The 13,330-nt window shown below is 38.7% G+C and overlaps 1 protein-coding gene across 1 annotated transcript; it reads right to left on the minus strand.

Moving 5' to 3' along the window:
- Positions 1-3,360: 3,360 nt before the first annotated feature.
- Positions 3,361-5,376, minus strand: LOC128735726 (mucin-2-like). Its single transcript, XM_053830213.1, has one exon. The coding sequence runs from the start codon at positions 5,374-5,376 to the stop codon at positions 3,361-3,363; it is 2,016 nt and encodes a 671-aa protein (XP_053686188.1).
- Positions 5,377-13,330: the final 7,954 nt, after the last annotated feature.

The following is a 13,330-nucleotide window of genomic DNA, read 5'->3' on the forward strand; positions in this document are numbered from 1 at the left end:
AGTTTAAGTTTGTCAACCGTGGAGCAAACCTCCGCTAAAATATATTTAAGCGCTGAAGAGTAGTTTCTCAAATCATGTTAGACATCTGCTGTATAAGATTACTTTAGAAACATTTTAAACATTTTTTAAACTATTTGTACTAAAGTAATGTATTCCGCTTTATCACATCTACTCATTCTTAACAAATTTGCAATATTTGAGTACGGCTGCTATTTGATTGTTTAGTGTTAATGCAACTTCGTTTGTTCATCCGAATGTAGTCGCCATGATGTGCAATAAAGTGAGCCTAATAGAAATTTAAAGTATACTGTGTCATTCAAGTTATTGGTGTTATTTGTTGGCATCAAACACCTTTTATTCCACACCTGGTCCTAGTGGTGCTGCTGATAAGTTTGTACGACGATTATTCGACTCTTATTCCACACTTTCTCTTAGCAACGTTTGTGTAGCGTTCATTTCACATTTATTCCACTCTTTCACCACACTTGCTCTCAACAATGCTGATGATACGTTTGCGCATCATTCATTCCGCACTTATTCCACACTTGCTCTCAGCGATGCTGCTGATTCGTTTAAAACACATTAATTTCTCACTTCAGCTTCATTGATAACGATAACACTGCTTCCGATCAACCGGGCAGCAATCATATTTTCCGTACAGCGAAACCAAGTTTGCCGAAATAGCCGCTGTGGTCAGCGATGCCATATTACTGGACGACGAAACGTCCACAACGCACAATCTGTTCAGTTCTTTCCCCATCATGTCTTGTCCCATTCTGATTGCATACTATAACCATCTTTGTTTCATTATACTTTCTTCTACCTTCGAGGGGACCATCGATTGTAAAAACTACCGTTAGGCCATTGCAGATTATTTTCAAAGTTTTGTCACCCTCCCCCCCCCCCCAACTTGGGAAATGGCTTAAAAAATCGGGGGGCAAAAAAATAATTTGTGGGATATAAATCAATTTTTATTTATGAAATCAATTGTCTGTGGGCTCTACAGCCAAAAAAAAACTCCAAAAATGAGTGTATGGAACGCTTCTAACACGAAACAGAATGGAAACTCGAACAATGGAATTTCCGAAAATTGACAAAAAAAAATCGATTTTGTATCTCTTTTCGTAGATTTTTGCATGAAAAATAATAATGTACATACAAAAAGCAAGAATAGATTTGGTTTTCATGTTTAAACTTTAAGTAAAAATGCTTAAAACGCATCTATCTTTGTCGACTAAAAAAATGTTGTTAGTTTAATAAGCAAAAATGTTACTTGGGAAGAAAACTCGACTCGGAACATTTAAAATAGAGCCAGGCTAAGAAATAAGCACATGGAATGGACGCTTGGTAGAGTTTCAAAGCGGCAAGGCCCCATTTTACCAGAGCAGTGGAGCCTCCAATGCTCTGGGAACTGGTTCTGTAGTTTTGTTGGAATGCATGATCACGTGTGGATTGGAAAGTGATCAATCAACGAGAGCACAATGTGTTGCGAGAGTTCATCATACGAACGATAAGAGACAAAGAGAGAAATCATAAATCGTTCAATTTAGCTCTTACGCATACTGGGGCATGACATATTATGCACTTAGACAAAGAGTCAGTTTTTAGACGAACGTAGACTTTAATGGATGTGCTTGTTTTGTGCTCCGAAGTGTTTCAGTTGAAAGTGACTGACACTGCCGGACACTACACTAGGATGCAAGCCGTACAAGAAACGCAAGGTTCACGGGCTAACGGAGGCTACAACAAAGAAGAGGCTGGACAGAGCAAAACTGATACTTTCGCGGCACGCTGGTCAGGAGTTCGTGTTTTCTGATGAGAAACTCTTCATCTTGCAACAGCCGCACAATGTCTAAAATGATCGGCTGTGGGCGCCGACGATGGTCAGCATCGCCTCATCCCACATAAACATCCCGCGGTTCCAGAGCACCGCATCGGTGATCGTTTGGGGGACCGTATCCAAGCGTGGGAAGCTTCCACTGGTGTTTATCGAGAAAAACGTGAAAATCAACGCCGCGCACTATAAGACCAAAGAACTGGAGAAGGTTGTGGCCTCGGCATTTTTTTTTTCTAATTAATTTAGAGACATTTAATTAATTTAATTTAGGTCGCTTCGTGACCTCTACGGGAAACATCACTACGTCTTTCGACAGGACGGTGCACCGACCCACACGGCGAATATTGTCCAAGCGTGGTGTCGGGAAAATTTGACTGATTTTCTCGATAAGGCTTTGTGGCCTCCCAGCTCCCATGATCTTAATCCCCTGGACTTTTATGTATGGTCGTACATGCTGGCCAAACAGAGCGAACATAAAGTGAGCACTATGGACCAATTTTAGACGCTCATTTCCAAGATCTGGGACGAGATGCCCATGGACCAGATGCATGCCGCGTGTGATTCTTTTAAGAAACGTCTCCAGCTCGTCATAAAGCACAAAGGGGGGGGGGGAGGTGCTTCCACCAAATATGTCGCAAAGGTTCTCAATAAACATTGCTTCAATAAAAATTGACTCAGAAAAGAATATCTTGTATTTTTGGTTTTTAAACACATTTTGTATTCGAACTTATGAACACCCTGTAGTCTTAATGACGTTTATAACCCAAGGCTTTGCTTTTTTGCTTACAAACGATTGTGGCGTCTCGGCTTTCGATCTTCGGTAGATTCGGTGAGAAAGCTGATTGATGAAAGCTATCAGCCACCAGAAAGGACTGATTCCCGGCAAAATTTCTATACACAAAACTACTGGAGAAAAGAATGGAAGCAGTGCTTTGTCCCATCAAGGCGATCGACTTGATAGTGCAGTAAATTGTGCCTGCAAGTTATTTAAGATAGGAAAAAATCTTTGTCGAAAGGACGTCAACGAACACTAGGTCATAAAAGGTCTCTTAATATCCAAGAACACAGGTTTTTCCGCGAGCAAACATCGTGTCTTTGAAATTACTGAGTATATTAACTACCTTCGTGTGAATTGAAATGTATTATGTTGCACTATAACATCAAGAGACATCAACAAAATGTGGAAGCTAAAGTCGCTGGATTGTTAAATTTCACCGTATGGATATTATGAATCGTAGAATATTTATTTGAATAAATAGGTCATGATTATTTCTTCGATCCTAAGCTTATTCTACTATTAACTATTGAAACTCTAAAGAGATTGTGAGCTTCGCTAGGGAACTTCGATTCTATTTCATATCGTACATAGTTGTAATGACTTGCGGATGCTTATATTTCCATATTCAATGCATGGTTGAGAAATAAATTCCATTGTACAGTTTTCATATGCAGCATTTCTGAAGGATCCAACGATCCAACTCTTTTTGCATACCGGAAGTACATCCATGCATCAAGTATTATAGCTAGTTGTACATTTTAATTCCGAATAGGCGTCCCAGCTCCCTACGCCTGTCTTCAATACACTGAAGGCAGCATTCTACGGCAGGACTGCAGCAGGCTACATTAGGCCATTCACAACGTTGTAGGGCTTGGCTCCAATGCTGTCCGATTGGGCACTCCACCAAGCATGCCTGCCCACGCTGACATTTATAGAAGGAACTGCAACTCGCCGGATTTCGGAGGTGAATTGGATTAAGCGGATTATCTTGTACTGGACACCCACTGTCAGCGTAGCAAATTGGAGTCTCGCAAACCCCGGGATAGCACGGATCATTCATATTAGGAGCAGTTTCACATGGCAATCTTGCATCACAGCATGCATAGTTTGGCCATTCGCAACGCTGAAGAGCACTGCTGAAGTGTTCTCCTGTTTTACATTGCATTAAGCAACGCCGTCCAAGATCGCATTTGTAGAACAAAGAACAGTCGTTTTCATGTTGTAACAATCGAGGGTTCATAGGGTCATCGGTTGCTGGACAGCGGGCGTCAAAAACGCACGATGTACCAACTGGACTGTTCGTTGTGGGTATTGGATTAGCCGTCGCCACGCACCCTATCTGTGGATTACAGCAGGCGATATTTGGCCAGTCACAGCGCTGTAAGGCCGCGCTAAAGTGTTCTCCCAGAGGACACGCAACTAGACAACGTTGACCGCTATCACATTTGTAGAATTGACCACAGTTTGTCTCGTGGGGCAACAATAGTGGATTCAGCGGATTATCGTTTGCGGGGCAACGAGCATCTGGTGTACATGATGCAGCTGGAGGAGCCGGTGTTGGTACGACTGGAGGCGATGGCGTACCCGGTGTTGAAGTGCAAGGTATTGCTGGATTACAGCAAGCAATGTTTGGCCAATCACAACGCTGTAGAGCTACGCTGAAGTGTTCGCCCAAAGGACACGTCTTCAGACAGCGTTCACCACTATCACATTTGTAAAATTGTCCGCAGTCAGTTTCGTGTGGTAATAGCAAAGGATTCATTGGATTGTCATTTGCTGGGCATCGAGCATCTGGTATACATTGTGCAGCCGGAGGAGCCGGTGTTGGTATTGGTGGCGCTGGCGCGATTGGTGTTGTCGTGCAAGGTATTGCTGGATTACAGCAAGCAATGTTTGGCCAATCGCAGCGTTGTAGTGCTACGCTAAAATGCTCTCCTGGAGGACATGTCTTCAGGCAACGTTCACCGGTGTCACATTTGTAAAACAGACCGCAGTCAGTCTCATGCGGTAAAAGTAATGGATTCATCGGATTATCATTTGCAGGACATCGAGCATCTGGTATGCATTGCACAGCAGGTGGAGCTGGCGTTGCGACCGTTGTAGGTGCTGGTACGGGTGGCGTTGTCGTGCAAGGTATTCTTGGATCGCAGCATGCAATATTTGGCCAATCACAGCGCTGTAGAGCTACGCTAAAATGTTCACCTGGAGGGCAAGACTTTGGACATCGTCTGCCAAAATCACATTTGTAAAATAACGTGCAATCCGACTCGTGTGGCAGAAGCAAAGGATTAAAGGGATTGTCGTTCGCTGGGCATCGGGCATCGATTATGCATACAGGATCATCCGGTGTTGGTAATGGAGTGGTTGGAGTTGTGATGGGCGTCGTTGGTGTTGTGATGGGCGTCGTTGGTGTTGTGATGGGCGTGGTTGGAGTTGTGATAACTGTTGTTGGAGTCGTCGCTGGCGTATCACAACACGGCCTACATTCAATTGTTTTATCACAACAAGCTATGTGTGGCCACTCGCAACGATTTGCAGTCACACTCCAATGTAATCCAGCTGGACAACTCATTTCACACGCATTTCCGAGACTGCATTTGTAAAATTTTCCGCAGTCAGCATGTGGAAGCTTCTTTGGATCACTCGCGTTATCATTTGCCGGACATGCAGGATTTGGATGGCAAACTCCCACAGGACATACAGAGCACTCTTGAGCAAAAGTTAGCCCGACACAAAACAGTAACAAAAACAGTTTTAACATATTAGACGATCTATGAAGTGTTTCGTGTCCCACTTCACCTTCCAAACAAATATAACTAACTGTTGGAGCGTCTCAATAGATGGTACAATTTATACATTTTTTGTTTTTGAGCTGCATTAATCATCCATCAAAATCAATTTGGCTGTCACAATTGAAATTCCTCTCTTGTTCGGACAATATGCGCAAAAATTAAATAGATATCATTCTGATAAAAAGCGTCAATGATTCGCTAGGAAAAGAACCCAACGAATCATCGACATTAGTTTCAAGCTGTAATATTAGCAATTACATTCGCTAAGATAAGACCATTTTGCCGCTATATCAATTGAACATCACGAATATTGTGTTCAGAGGAAATGAACGCCGTTGTCAAATTCTTTTGCACGTCATCCTTGCTCCTTTGTGGCCCTTTATTACATTCTAACAGGCTCCACTTTTCTTACATTTAAAATTGTATAGTTCTAATTATTTTGACGATTATAATTCTACAAGTTAGTAGGCACATCACAATGGATAGCACGAAATCCCGATTTTGTTGCGTTATCACATCGTGTTCTTACAAATTTTCAATTCAATTTGCACATTTGTAAGGGTTATTTCCTTTTCAAACTATCTTTTCTGTAAAGTTAAATCACAAAAAAACCATCATGATCACATTTAAATAATTACAAACGATATTGTTATTCGAAATATGTTTGTAATTTGAAATATTCATCAATTAATTTTTTTAATCTTGCAAAGTTCGTACTTCATTAGGGTAACTGATAATAAAGATGTGAGTAGATGCATTCCGAAGCATAAAAAGGAAAACCAACCAAAAACACACAAACAATAAATTTAGGCAAAGCTCTTTGCTATTATGCAGGGTAAGGAACCGATTGATCAGGGTTCGCCTATTTTAATCTGTTGAAAATAAATAAGCTTAAGATGCAGTTCAGATATTTTCAGAATTTTTGATAAGAACATCATCCTAAATACCACTTAACCATAACTGTAATATACACAAACACAATTGACTGTGTTTTCGACAAGAAATAAATATGGTGAATTAACGGTAAACTAGCAATCATTAGCTTTTCGTCGAAGAGCCCAATTTCGGAAAATGTTTTTGGACCCAAAAACGGGGTTCTGTTTATAGAAATGTATTCACTCCATTCTTCTATTCACAGCGTATATATTTTGATGAACAAAATTTTTGTTTCAGACAATAAAACTGCTTTTGAAATTTGCAGAATCAATGACGACTAATTTCACCTTAAGCATTCCTAAAAGTCAAACTCTCAATTTGCACTCAATTTCATACCATATTGTAATATACTTGTGAGTGCTTGCGTCATTTGACGTTTTGATCGCAAGCTTATAACAGATAATTCGGTACAAGTTTGCAATACATCAGTAAAATTCAAAACTGCTTAACTCTCTAACGGGCAACATCGTAAAAAGGATGCGATCAAGCTAATGACTATTTTTTCATGAAAATATTGCTGTTGCAGTTGACAACCGTAATGACGTGCGACATTCGGTTTCATTCTTGTCCTGTGTGTCGCAACTACTTCGCACGTGGTGCACTGTATAGCACATCAATGGGCGATAACAGCGTATACGTGGTATACCACGTGCGACGTAGTTGCGACACACACAACAAGAATAAAACCGAATGTCGCACGTCGATTATTACAGTTTTCAACTGCAACCGAAATACATCCAAAGGAACCTCAAGTTTTGATTTATATGCAAAAATAATTAACTGGAGGAGCGCCAAATGGGAAATAGTTCAGTTTCTCCTTTTCGATTTTCATGTCTAACGCTTCACTCAGATATTTTTTCAATTCAGATATGTCACAAAATTGAACCAAAGTATATAAATTACCCATTGAAAATTTTTGAGTTTAATCATTTTGGTTTAGATGTCCTTTTTTTTCGAAAGTAAAAAAGGGAACGGAATTTCCCTGAATTCATATTTTTGAAAGATGATGAACTTTTGAACGCATGGTCAGAATGTTGTGATATTAATATCAAAATCTCAAGAAATTTGTTCTGAACACATTTTTCCTATTGTCAATTCAGAACAAATTTACTGTGTGGGTCTAGAGCTTCAAAAACGAAGGCCGTCTACAAACGGGGTAAGAAAGCTCGCTTATAACAAGATAAAATAATCAGTGATCCGCTTAGACTGCATGAAATAGGTTCCATACCCTACATTGCTGCATACATTGGATGTTAGAGTCACTTCATTCCTATGGAATTGAGTGAACCACACTTCCAAGAAGTAACGAATTGCAATTTTAATGTTGTGAAACCCCTGGCTATTACAGTTGAGTTGCAATGACTAATATCAGTGAACCTCGGTTGCGTCAGTTGAACAAAGGGTGTTCCGCATCAAATTGCATCACGAAAATTACCTACTTGACCGATCCTATTCCAACTTTCAGACAATGAAATATAACCCATTAGTAAGCTTTTGGCATAATTATTTCATTCAATTTTAATACTATAACCGTATACTCCACTATGAGATATCAGGCGGACAAAAATCAGAAAACTCACTTTCACTAATCCGTTTATTGAAATTTTCTATTGATAGTAAATACTTCAATTAAGAAAAATCCAAAATAGCAAGTCTCTATTCGATGTTGTTTCTGAGATAGAGGCTGTCAAAGTTGAAAAACGATATGATATATACGCTTTTTGCGATTAAAACACGTTTATTTTCAAATCAATTTTTGAACACTATTTTCAAAGTTAAATCTTATGTATTATATATCATTAGAAAAGTAATGAATTGAGCTTTTCGAAAAACAAATAGTTTAGACGGCTAGAGGAAGAATAATAATCATAAAAAAAATGAGAAGAAGAAAAACATGGAAAAATAAGAGAATTTACTCCTTTGTTAGTCGAGAACTTTTTTTCTCCAGATACCTCCAGATAACTTAGAACAAGAAGGGGTCTCAGTACACCATAGAAAATCATCTTACCTCCAAAAACCCCCACATGCCAATTTTGATTCCTTTTGCTTGGTTAGTTCTCGTGTTATGAGGAAATTTGTATATCATTTGTATGGGAGCCCCCCCTCCGAAAGAGGGGAGGGGTCTCAATTCGCTATAGAAAAAAATCTTGCCTTCTGAAACCCCATTCCAAATTTGGTTGCATTTGCTTGATTAGTTCTAGAGTTTTGAGGAAATTTGTATTTCAGTTGTACAGGAGCCTCCCCCTCTTACAAGGAGAAGAGGTCTCAATACACCGTAGAAAAAAATCGTGTCTTCTGAAACCCCCACATGTCAAATTTGGTTCCATTTGCTTGATTAGTTTTCGAGTATTGAGGAAATTAGTGTTTAATTTGTATAGGAGCCCCTCCTCTTACGCCCCCCTTAAAATTGCTCTCTTACTCCCCTATAAAATTGGTGGTCATTTTATCTATCCAACGACATATAAATTGTTCAGTTTCGTTCAGTAGTCTAGTAGTTATTAGCATTTGAAATCTTTCATTCAAACGTTACAATTCTATTTTCGTTTACACAAAGTGCTACCCAGTCCCAGTATAGTAAACAAAGACGTAGTCCTACGTCAAAAACATCACCACTTGACAAAATAGCGATTGCCAATCAACTCATGTCTCTCAGAAGCCAGGTCTCGGACAAGTTCCTTCGAAATCCGTTCCGTGCTTGAATCAGAAAAGAAACCCTCCCGGGGCCGGAACCGGTCACATGGCTTCTGAGAGACATGAGATGGTCGCCAGCTATTTTGTCAAATTTTGTGACGTTTTTTGATATGCGACACGACATATATTACTGACGCTGAAATGTCCCTTTACTCGTAACTACGGCAAAGTAACTGATATGTCCACAGTCGATGATATGGTTACAAAAATTTCAAATATTTTCAAACAGATTTCAAACAAATTTCAAATATTTGGCATCTGCATCTAAAAAAACCCATGTCACGGCACCCCAGGGAACTCCGGACTAACGCCGGGGTCATAAGTTATATGGCCATTATCTATAGATTTTATGAAAATGCAAAAGATATTCGGGAAATCCCCCAAATTTGGTGAAAAAATATTGAAAGATATAAAAGTTTCGATCTTTTTAGTGGATTTTGCGATGCTGTAAATGATGTAGACCTTATAGAGCAGCGGTTCCCAAATGGGGGTTCGCGAACCCCCAGGGGTACGCCAAAACTTTAGTTCGCTTCAGAATAGTATAGGGAAATCCGTCAGGGGGTACGCGAACCGAAAAAAGGTTGGGAACCGCTGTTATAGAGGTTAATACAGAAGAAAATATTTTGAATTCTTTTCAATTGCTTGAATAAAATGCCGTCGCTTTACTTAGAATTTCCTAAGGCCTACATGATACAATTGCTATTTAACCGGAATTTCGATTCGCATATATTTACTGGAGACAGAGAAAATTAAGTTGCTTTATGAATGAATTTTATTCAATACCGTCGTCCGGGGCGAGATTGTGCCAAAAAAGCATATGTTTTTGTTCTTTAGCTCAGTATACACACAATTTAGGAACTAAGTTGATTTTAAACCTGTCAATATGTACTAAATTGTTCAATTAACAACTACCGTAGAGATGGTTTAGTTACAATGAAACATAATTTTACTGGAAGTGCATGAACTTTGGCACAATCTCACCCCTTCTAGGGGGTGACATTGTGCCAAAAACTTAAAGTTAAGCTAAAAACCTAAACAGTGAACGTTAGCATGTTTATAAACAATACACATAAATATCAGTATAAAGTATTTCATATGGGGCCGTTCATGAACTGAGTGGACTATCAGGGTCAGGGGGTCGACCAAAAACAACACATCATACAAAAAGTATGAACGAAAATAACCAGAGGCGGTCTGAAATAACTAAAAATGAGTCCGTAGTCAATGGACAGCCTTTATATAACCAGTAGCGTTTCTAGGGTTAATAAGGGGGAGATATATGAAGGGGTGTTTCCAAAGGGGGCATACCTATTTGATCATTTAACAAAAGTAACCATTACTTCGCTCGAGAACCCGCTGCCGCAGAACATGTAGCCCATCCCACCCCCCTCGCCCTTCTTAAAACTGGCAGTTTATACACGGTATAATATATTCGTCCTATATTAGAGTGTTTATCTGAGCATCTGAAATTTCCAGAGAAAAAGTAAAAATTAGTTTAATTTATTTAGCAGACCTATGCTCCAAAATGGATGATGCAATCTAATCTGTCAAAATATTGTGCTCAATAGTAAAGAATGTGAGTGTGCTGGTGTATACTGACGTATTTTTGTTGTGTATGTGAAATCCAAAAATTGGATCGATCATTCTGGCTTGGCACAATCTCACCCCCGTGAAGCTCGAAAAGTACAAAGTATCGAAAAATATTATTTTCGTAATCAAAACTTATCCAACGCATAATAACCTTTCAATACATTGTAAATGATTAGTTTATATACCTTCCAAATAGCAAGTTGATGCGATTTCTTGTTTGGGTTGGTTTATGGGGGACATTTTTTACAAGCGTTATTTCCGAGTATTTTTGATCGCGAACTTTGAAACCCTAAATAGTTTGCTAATATTATCTGTGTTCCATTCTAAGTTATGAATAAATATGTTATTTTCATCATTATTTTGAATTTAGGTCACCAGTTTCTATAGATATAAAAAATTTTCACAAATAAACATTTTTGGTTTTTGGCCCAATCTCACCCCCGCACTATGGGGCAGAACCCGAAAAAGCTCGGACAAAACCTCAAAATTTTTATTTGAGATATTCTATCAAACTTAATATTCTACGTATAGTAGACACATAATCTATAAGAAATATACATAAATTGTTTTAATAAGTAGTTTTTCAATAGGCATTAAAGAAGGTGAAACACAGTGTAAAAAATTTTTGGAAAATGAAAAAATAAATATCATTTAATCTTTTAGTATCTGGCTACCATGCTGCTTAAAATTCTATACTTTTAAAGGACAATTCACATTAAAGGGATTATAAACTAATAGGTTAGGTGATATTAAGACAGATTTTTTACTAGTAGGCTTTGTTCTGACGAAGTGTTTTAGAACAAAATATTTGTTATTTTTGTCAATTTTCAATAGCGTGTAGAAAAAGATTTCCAGAGATTTCCGCTCTGACACTACCATAAAATCAACATTCAGGGTGTTAACTAGTAACAAGCAAAAAATTAGCTGCTACTAGTTGCGATGTTCGGAGATATTCAAGTTTTTCGAATGCATGTTTTCCGGCATTTTAGGCTACAAATTAGTAAATGCGCGCGCCAGTGCGAAGTTCATTCCTGCTGTACGTTAAATAGTCATGCTTGTATATGTAAGACATAGCATTATTATCGTTATGAGATACATCGGAGTCGATAAGGGGAATTCAGGACATTGTAAAGGCGGCTACTTAACAGCTTTTTCCCAATTAGGGTAAGGAACGAGTTAAGCAGTCTCACCTATTTTAATCAGTTGAACATAAATGAGCCGAAAATGCACTTGTTTATTAATATTTTCAAAATCTTTTGATAGGATCATCTTCACAAATCACTTAACCATACATTTGATTCACACAAACACAATTTACTGGGTTTCCGACAAGAAATATGATGAATTAAAAATTGTTGTCCAAAAACGTACATTTTCAGCTGCTCTTCAGCAATCGCCACCTCGCTACTAACGAATCCATCACATTTTTCAGCACTGATTACAACCACTCTAAAAGTCAAGCACTCAATTGTCACATACCATATTATTCACGCTCTTTTTTCTATTATCTAAGGCTTTGTCACTAGCCGAAAGTTTTATTATTTTCTAACAAAACTGAAAACAAATTCTGAATTGAAGGAACCTGTTCACCAGTAGCAGCAGCTGCAGCACAACTGATGAACTATCGTGTTGCCAAGACACTGTTTCGGTTCTGGAAATAAGAATTTTAAGTTTGAAATTAACTGAAACCTCCTATGGTGAAAACGTGGTTCAATACTTTCAAGAGAAATGTATGTTCATAATTAATTTTTCTTTATTAAAAACAACACAAAAGACAGCTTTTTCAATAATTTTCGAAGATTTTTTCAATGATTTAATGAAGCAACGATGTGTTTCAATGTTATTTGCTTTGACAACACTGTTCTAAAGTTAGATCGTGTGCACTTCTATGTTTGCCTCTTTTGTTCTCCCACCATCCTTATGAACAGCGAGTGAGACGTCAAACTCGCTGTTTCCCATAAGAACACCAGAGAATAAAAGAGACGACGAATACCGTTTGCCGAACGGTGCGGTGAGTGTATGCCCCGATAAACAATTTAGACAGATTGTATTTTACGCATCTATGGCAGTACGCTATGCCGATTAGTAGGTCGCGGATAGGAACGCGAACTTACTGAATAGGGGGAAAAGTTCGAGGGATTTTTTAACGGGACGTAAAAAAATTCAGATTTCAGGATTGCTCAAAATAGCACCTTTCGGGTGAAAATGGGTTCGGTGTGTTCAAAATTAGTTCCACCGCTCCAACTTTTAAAGCGAAAAATCAAAAGTTTAGCTCAACAATAGTGTCTTCCAATGGTAACAGCTTGAAGAACTAAAGATAGCAAGAAGATTGGTATGCTGATATCCCCCACTTAGTCAACCCATCGCTTGTAATAAGGTAAAACAATCAGTGACCCGCTTAGACTGCTTAAAACTAGTTCTTTACCCTAGCTCTGTTTCAAGTCAAGTTGGCAGTAGAATATGTTCGATTGGACTTTCAGCTCGATTCAACTAGCCTCCATTTTGTTTATTCAGAGTCGAACATGTTGATACGTGTTTGCAGGATAAACAGATTGCTATACTCTGTCAGTTACTCGTTACTTTTTGTGCCTTCTGCCAGGATTTGGCTGAGGCCGATGACAGCCTATCTCGCCACTCATATCTTTTTGCTGCGTATGGCCAAACTAATGAATTAAAAAAATTACATGAATGCACTAAAGCAGAGAG

The sequence above is a fragment of the Sabethes cyaneus genome, chromosome 2, assembly GCF_943734655.1.
Source record: "Sabethes cyaneus chromosome 2, idSabCyanKW18_F2, whole genome shotgun sequence".
Classification (NCBI taxonomy): Eukaryota; Metazoa; Arthropoda; class Insecta; order Diptera; family Culicidae; genus Sabethes; species Sabethes cyaneus.

Coding starts and splice junctions, on each gene's coding strand:
- LOC128735726 (XM_053830213.1), bottom strand. CDS start 5,376: ATGTTAAAACTGTTTTTGTTACTGTTTTGTGTCGGGCTAACTTTTGCT.